Genomic DNA, 8,674 nt, shown 5'->3' on the forward strand with positions numbered 1-8,674 from the left:
AAACCTTCATGCAGCTTGAACAGGACATGGGGGTGATGCAGATTAAAATGCCTAGCCTTCATTTGGCATGGTGATAACACATTTCATGTCATGGCCATAGCCAGGATTTATTTTAGGAGAGGTAGGCATTGGGGGGGGGGGGGCAGAACCAAATTATCTTCAATGCAAATGGTCAGTTAGTTATTTTTATTTATTTACTTGATGGGGCAGCTGCCCCCCTGGCTATGCCCATGTTTCATGTTAACATTTGGATAAAATAGATTTGTTTTTTAAATCACTTTCACAAGCCTGCCTTGATTTAGTGCCTCTTAACTAAATACTCTGGGGAAAAATGACCAAACCCTTCAGACCAAATACTGTACCTATATTTGATAAGCAATGCCTCATTGCAGAAGGAGCAGTCACAACACAAGAGACCCCGGCAATTTCACTGTTAATCTGGCCTCTGTGGTTACTGGGCGTTGTGCTCACAGTCTGATGTCATTGGTGTAACTTGAGCCTTCAGCGTTGCTTCCAGGTTTTGCTCAGAATTGCCTTTAAATAGCCCTGCCCAGACTGAGAGTTCTCTGCAGGAGCTCCAGGGAAAGACTCCAAGGCAAATCCCGTTGCTGCCCTGTGACATCTGCGAAAGCAACGAGGAACCCTCAGGTGGGCAGCATGTCCAGCTCCTTGCGGGTGAGTCCTTCTGTCCACGGCTATCGATTTGACACGGCCTTGCGCAAGAAAGGGGTGGCCGACATCTTTGAAAGCCTGGATCAAGAGTCACTGCAGAAGCTCTTCAGGGACTCCGGGGACCAGAAAGCAGAGGAAAGGGCCAAGATCATCCTGGCCACCGACCAGGACCTGGAGGAGAAAGCAAGGTCGCTCATGGCTTTGAAGCAGAGGACAAGAGAGAAACTCTTCCAGTTCCTGAAGTTTGGGAAACACACCATCAAAGTCCACTGAGGCTCCTTTAAAAGAGAGGACGGGATGAAAGGAGCAAAGTTATTCAGCCAGACTCCTCACTTTTGAACAAGAGCACCTCCGGCTGCTTTGAAACTGGTGTGGCAAGAGATGCTGGCATTCAGCCCCATTTTTGCACACTTCAAAGTTCACAGCAAAAGACTTCCTTGGTTGACTCAAACTTGCATGCTGGAGTGAGTAAGGGAATCGGCCTGTGAACAACTGAGAAATCCAGCCACAAGTCACGGGGATGGAGCAGGCGGTGAAACAGTCACTGGTTCAGACTCAACTTTTCCTGGCTAATGAGAGACTAGATTATTTTCCTTCTTTAGCTGTCTGTTTGGCAATCTGTCCTGACACTTCTTTATTGAATGTGCAAAGCCTTCCATAAGCCAGAAGAGCTCCCTGCTTTCTTCTGGAACAAAAGGGAATGGGGAATGATCAGTAACTGCCCGTTTGCTTTTGTTGAAAAGACACACCATCTTAGTGTTTAAAGTACGTGCTTTCTTTTGTTTACGTGCAGTTCACACTACGTGCAGTTCACAGAGCAAACTTTGTTTCAGGATGCATGAAGCAACTCTGTTAGTCTTACAATGACTTTTACAAGCAGAAGTGGGTTGTTCAACTAATTGCACGAAATATGTTTTTGTTGTTGTTGTTGTTTAAATGTAAAGTTTTGTCCTGAACTGATTGAACAGACTTAAATTCTCTTTGGAACATTGAGTTCTTTTTTTGCATCAATGGCATTTTTTACTTTTTTTACTTTTTGTAAAGAATTTAACTGGCAACCAGCTATGGTGATATTTTATAATAATGCTGTAAGTAATGCTCCCATTGATTTATTGCACATTCAGAGCAAATAAATTATAAAGTTGGTATAAGTGCGCTTGGCTTGAAATGCTTTACTGCAACCAAAAATAGGGATGGCATATCCATGGCACCTACATTCTCCACCCCCTTTTTACTTACTCCCTCAACTGTTGTCCATGCTTGCTAGGGGTGATGAATGCTAAAGTCTCACAATATCTGGAGGGTCACAGGTTTCCCATCTAGGACCAGGGCTTAATCCTAGAATTTATTTACAGTGCTAGGGCTCAGCTCTGAAATACTGTGTAGAACAGAGCTAGGAGTGCCTCTGAGCATGTGCAAAGCACATTCTGTTTACTATTGAGAAGCATCAGGAACTTTAGTGCACCAGAGGTTAGGGGCAAAAGTTTCTAGTTTGCAGACTCTTCCAGGTGACCATGCATTCAGGTAATTGGCCCCAGAGGCAGAATTTTATCAGTGGATCTTTTCAGCTTTTATTGTACAAAGTACCGTAGTTAATGTAGTATCTACCTGCCACCCCAGTCTCTAAGTGCTGAGGGTTTCCAGAGGTTCCAGCTACTTACCCAGGGCCTGGTTCCCTTAGAATGAGGCACAGGGGAGACCTCAGTGTCTCTGGGATATATGGTTTATTTGCACATATGTACAGTTTGTGAAGCTGAGGCTCCAGTACTTTGGCCACCTCATGAGAAGAGAAGACTCCCTGGAGAAGACACTGATGCTGGGAAAGATGGAGGGCGCAAGGAGAAGGGGGCAACAGAGGACGAGATGGTTGGACAGTGTTTTCGAGGTTACCAGCATGAGTTTGACCAAACTGCGGGAGGTAGTGGAGGACAGAGGTGCCTGGCGTGCTCTGGTCCATGGGGTCACGAAGAGTCGGACACGACTAAACGACTAAACAACAACAACAACAGTACAACTTGAGCCTACAATGGAGGGGCTTTAACCAGCATTAACTGGTGTGTTAAAGGTCTTGCTTCTCCCATAGCCACAGTCTAGGATTCAAACAGAAATCAAGCACGGTTCTCACTCTCTGCTTCTGCCTGCAGCCTGTTTCCAGCTATCACACACAACTCTAGCTTTTTGTATTTCTCACTCCCAGCCAGGCGAGGAAAGGGGCACACCCATTTGCCCTCTAGCACAGAGCAACCTCCTTTGTTGTACAGTACTGTACTTCGGGTTAAGAACTTAATTTGTTCTGGAGGTCCGTTCTTAACCTGAAACTGTTCTTAACCTGAAGCACCACTTTAGCTGATGGGGCCTCCTGCCGCGGCACGATTTCTGTTCTCTCTTTTTTTAATTTTATTTTATTAATAATATTTATTACTTTTACAACAATTTAAACACTTACCAAAAAAAAAAACAAACAAAGAAAAAACAGTACATTACAATACAAAAACACTACATAAAAATTAACAAAACAAAACAAAAACACTTTGAAAACACATCAAAAGAAGAAATCCCCCCCCCAATATCTTATCTTTCTTTCACATATTTCCACAGCTTCCTCACACCTCCCTTTTTGTATTCCACTTCTATTAATTATTTCAGCAATTCCTTTCCATCTTCCCCTGTTTTCTATCCTATAATTATCTTAACACATTTTAACCTTATTTTCCCTTTAATACTCTATTAATCTATTTATACTTAATTCCTTATAACATTTCTACTAAAGCCATATAACTTCATTCCAACATTCTTCTAACATTCATTAATTTTACAATATTTCTATAAATAGTCTTTAAACTTTTCCCAGTCTTCTTCCACTGACTCTTCTCCCTGGTCTCGGATCTTGCCAGTCTTTTCCACCAATTCCATCTAGTCCATCAACTTCATCTGCCATTATCCAACACTTCAGTGCTTTCAAGAAGCAGCCATTCTCTCAGCCAGCAAAAAGCAGATGATTCACAACAAGGTTTAGGGGTCTGGCAGGGCAGGTCCACCTCCTTCTTTGGCATCCGTCAATATCTTGAATGGTTTCCTGCCCTGCCAAACAAATCCAGAAACATCCCTCTGCCACCTCCTGAAACAATCCATCCCATCCAAAACTTGCACTTTTTGAAACAAAAGCAACATCCCCGGCAACACAGCAACCCTCATCCCCACCACAACAACTTGGCCCAACAATAACAACTTCAGATTTGTCCATATTTCCCAATCCCCCCTGTTCTCTCTCTTTTTTAAAATAATTTTTATTCATTTAAAAACATTTATATTGTCATACATTTTACAAATTTCCATCTCTTATACAATCTTTTGGACTTCCATCAGCTCCTCTTCCGTCTTTATAGTTTCTCCTGCATTTCTTAAATTTATATTACCTTTAAAAATCATAACCAATACCAACCTTTTCATTCAATAAGGCAATAATTCAAATTATTCCCCTTACAAAACTTCCTGCAAACCTACAAATGTAATCAGACACGATTTCTGTTCTCATCCTGAAGCAAAGTTCTTAACCTTTTTCTGGGTTAGCAGAGTTTGTAACCTTAAGCGTCTGTAACCTGAAGCATCTGTAACGAGATACCACTGTAATGCAGTCCAACCCCTGTAATGCAGTAATCTTTTGCCCCATGTGGGGCTCAAACCCACCACCCTGAGATTAAGATTCTTGTCTTCTACCAACTGAGCAATCTCTCATTCTTTTTTCTTTTGGGGACCATTTAACAGTGTACATAACTAGTTTTTGCCACTAATCATACCTGAAACAGAGAGATTTTTCACTCTTTATGTGGCAGCAAACCCAGCTTTGGAAGTTAAATGTATGCTTGACTGGGAGTCCATATCCTCCAACATTTCCAAACATGATAGGGACATGCTTGTGCCATCCCTCTTCTCATGCCAAGGATCACCCCACCCCCACCCCTGTTGCTATCTTCTCTGCTCTATATTGAGTCCACGTATGTTGTAAGAGCCTTTCTCCCACTGATTTAAAAGATAAGTGCATGGGTGTTCTTCAGGTTAAACATATGCTAAGGGGAGATGATTTCCTACAGTACTGTATATTATCAGTAGAAGTGAGTGAGATTCTCTCTCTCCCCCCCAAAAATTTTTTTTGTTATTGGTTTTTACAATATTATAAACAAACAAACACACTAGACAAACAAAAATAACAAACATAAATCATAGCCTTATTGAAAATTACAGTTATTAACTTTGTTAAATGACTTCCTCGCTTCCCCTTGGTTGAATTTCATTGCATGTCCTTGTAACGGTTTTCCAAATCCCAATTTTTTTGAAATTTAACTTAAACATTAACATCCTTAAATCTTCTCCTTATAAACATATTAATTTATCACTTAACATAAATAAAATCCTAAGCCCATTAAGTATCTGCAAGCTATTTCTGGTTAGTTTAACTTAACAAATTTAACTAAATAATCATTAAATTTATTCCATTCTTCCTGATATTCCTCCTCCTTCTGGTCACGGACTCTTCCGGTCAGGTCGGCTAGCTCCAAAAAATCCATCATCTTCATCTGCCATTCTTCTACTGTTGGTAGAAGTGTAGCCTTATTGGAGTTCACCAATTGGGTCTGCGTTGCTCCGGGACAGGAGGAAGGAAGTCAAAATGACACCGAGGTTGGTTCAAAGAAAGAGTTTATTCTGCTCTCCGGATAGCAGAAGGCACTTGCGTGATCAAGTCCACAGCAAGTACAAAGAAATGACAGGTTTCATGCAGTTTATATATATCCTCCAGGCACCCTCTCACTCCTCCCCTAGGAGCCCAACCACGTCGGCGTACGTACACAGGTTGACATCACATATGTTCCTGCTCTGGTACTCTCAACCATAAAAGGATCTTCCTTCCTGCACTCCTGACCATAAAAGGATATTCCTGTTCCTACTCCTATCTTGGAGCAAAAGGTCACTTTGTGGACCTAGTAGGTATCTAAAGTCCTTCATCTTTTGTATGCCACTCCAACAAAAGCTTGTACATTTTAGATAAATTTTTACCTTTAGTATCCCACAACTCCGTCTCCAACTTGGATTTTTCAAAAGCAAAACCATTTTTCTTATCCAGTTTATACAATTCGTTAATCTGGTGGTAATGTAGCCAATTTAGCTTATCTTTAACTTGCTCAAATGGTTTTAATTTGTAACCTTCCTCTTCCTCTATTAATAAATCATAATATCTCAACCATTTGGTATCCATATTTAATTTTTTCTGGGCCTTTGCCTCCATTGGTGAGAGCCATCTGGGCGTCTTTCTTTCTAAAAGATCTTTGTATTTTATCCAAACATTATACAACGATTTCCTAATTACATGGTTTTTAAATGCTTTATGGGCTTTTACCTTGTCATACCATAAATATGCATGCCAACCAAACACGTTATCAAATCCCTCCAAATCTAATAGATCTGTATCTTCTAATTGCATCCATTCTTTAATCCAACAAAGTGCAGCAGCTTCAAAATAGATTTTTAAATCTGGCAGGGAGAATCCCCCTCTTTCTTTAGAATCCGTAAGTAATTTATATTTAATTCTGGGTTTCCTCCCCTGCCAGATAAATCTAGAGAGTGCTTTTTGCCATTATTTAAAGCATTTCGCATTATCTATAACTGGGAGGGCTTGAAACAAGAAGAGCATCTTTGGCAGCACATTCATCTTAATCACAGAAATCCGGCCCATTAATGACAATTTTAGGTTTGACCATACCTCCAATTCTCTTTTAATTTCATTCCATAATTTCTCATAGTTATCTTTATATAAATTCAATTTTTTTCCAGACAGGTTCACCCCCAAATATTTAACCTTTTTCACAAAATCTAGGCCCGGTTTTTCTTGTAGTAGTTTCCTTTCTTCATTATCCAGATTTTTCTCAATTACTTTGGTCTTGCTCTTGTTTAAAGAAGTGAGTGAGATTCTCAATGCTTCCCTCAAATTAAGTTGGAAACTGCCCGAGTTCTTCCACAGCAAAAAAGATCCTAAAAATAACCCTGCTGGATTAGGCTAAAAACCAATTTAGTCCAGAATTCCTGTTCTCACACTGGCCAACCAAGTGTGAGAAGTCTGCAGCAGAACTCAAGCTCAATAGCATCCTCCTCACTTGTGGTTCCCTGCAACTGATATCCAGAGGCATATTGCCTCTGACAGTAGAGGTAAATTGGAAAAGTTTAGAATTTTTCTCTGAGCCAAAGGAGGGTCTTTGAAAAATTGTGCTCATCTCAGCAGTCTCATTTTCAAAGGGGTGAGATGGGCAAAATTGGGTAGGTGAAAGCAGAAATCTACCCCCTCTCCACTGATGACCCATAGAATTGTCCTTCTGCTCCTACTCCCTAATTATACATCTGCAGGCTCTTTACTGTTGTTTCACCTATGGGGGAGGTTAGAAATGGACTGCAGAGGGTGAATGAGGAGGACCCACAGGAGTTATTCCCACTCTCCAAATCTGCCCCTGCAGAGAGAAGGGCAATCTCCTGAGAGTTTTGGGGCTTGCTAAAGCTCACCTTTTGTTTTCAGATTAGCTCTGTTGAGCTCCAGGTGGCCATTTCTGAGCATATTTCAGCAACTGCATTGGGTGTAATTATTGTAATTATTATTTATTAAATTTATATACTGCCCTACTCCTGGAGGTCTCAGGACAGTTCACAGACAGTAATGGCAGACTGTAAAATGCATAGTGCCTTGGTATTCATTTACACATACATCTAGATCCATTTATGTTGAGAGACAATATACATCTACTCCCCCAATTCTGAAATTTAACTGGGGCTGGGGGGGAAAGAAAGCTTAGCAAATGAAAGCTCTAGCAACTGAAATTCAGAATTATGATCAGGATCCCCACAAAAGCAAAAATTAGGCAAGTGATTTATCAGGGACCAGAAAGTAGGTACAGTGTGGGAGTCATACCCAATCCTGGCTTCCAGGTGAGTGTACACTGATTCATGTGCTTGGTTGTACTCAAACTTCACATTCTTAGCTATACATAGACAATTATTAGGTGTAGACCTAAAACCCCCAACATAACATACCAATTGACCCTAAGCTGTAGCCTACACCTTTTAGTGCAAATTCACACATTTTGTATGCAAAGCATATTTTCTATAAAATTTATTCTCTAATATTTGTGAAAATCTTAAAAAAAACTAACCTATGCATACAAGTTACCTTAGTAGATGCATTTTAGAACACGTTACTTGTCTGGAGAACTGCATTGCAAAATTCTAAGAAATGTGAATTTTTAAGGATGGTTGTTTTTCGGTTCACATATCGTTCCAGAAAGTGCAAATCAGTTAGATTTGCTTTTAAATGTGAACTGAATCAAATTTCCTTTCTATCCCTAAGCAGCACCAGTGGTGCAACAACCTTCAGTTGCTTCCTATTTAAAGTAAGGTAGATGCCAAAGCCTTTTTTTTTAAAAAAAGGGGGGTTGCTTCCCCTCCTGAATGATGCTGGACCCTCTGAGTGGAGTGGTAACCCTAAGTATTGCCCCATAGTCTAACTGTAGAACTAACTCTGAGGGTTCATCCACACTCACCTTTTGCCCTGCACTTTCTAGGCACAGGTCCATGCTTTCCTGGTCCATGTCTGAGTGCTTTTTTCTTTGCCCATCTGCTTTCCCCGGGAAAACTTGCTATTTAACGCTGATTTGTGTTTTCCATGGATTGCCATTTGCTCTGATTCAGTGGTAGAGAACAGGTTTCTGTTGAGCAAGTGCCAGGGCAAAAAACAGTACATTCGGACAGGAAGTTTTGAAGTACAGACCTGTGCCTAGGAATGTGTCACAAAAGCAAGTCTTGGATGAGCCCAGTTTTAGATGAATGTTGTATGTCTAAAATTACACACCAGTAGGCTTCACCTCCTGATCTGCCAAACACCAGGCCAGCTCTCTGCATCTTCGTGGAGACTGGGCAACTCTCTGCTTTACAGAGCATAAAGGAGGCAGGCCTGGAACTGGTGGCC

General features: G+C 40.9%; 1 protein-coding gene across 1 annotated transcript; it reads left to right on the plus strand.

The window, feature by feature from the left end:
- The first annotated feature begins 529 nt into the window (after nt 1-529).
- TCIM (transcriptional and immune response regulator) lies at nt 530-1,823 on the plus strand. The gene has a single exon (XM_028741511.2). It carries the CDS (start codon nt 658-660, stop codon nt 943-945), a length of 288 nt encoding a protein of 95 aa, XP_028597344.2. The 5' UTR covers nt 530-657; the 3' UTR covers nt 946-1,823.
- Nucleotides 1,824-8,674: the final 6,851 nt, after the last annotated feature.

The sequence above is a fragment of the Podarcis muralis genome, chromosome 7 (assembly GCF_964188315.1).
Source record: "Podarcis muralis chromosome 7, rPodMur119.hap1.1, whole genome shotgun sequence".
Lineage (NCBI taxonomy): Eukaryota > Metazoa > Chordata > Lepidosauria > Squamata > Lacertidae > Podarcis > Podarcis muralis.

What these genes read in the sequence shown, in the direction of transcription:
- TCIM (XM_028741511.2), top strand. Translation starts at nt 658, where the DNA reads ATGTCCAGCTCCTTGCGGGTGAGTCCTTCTGTCCACGGCTATCGATTT.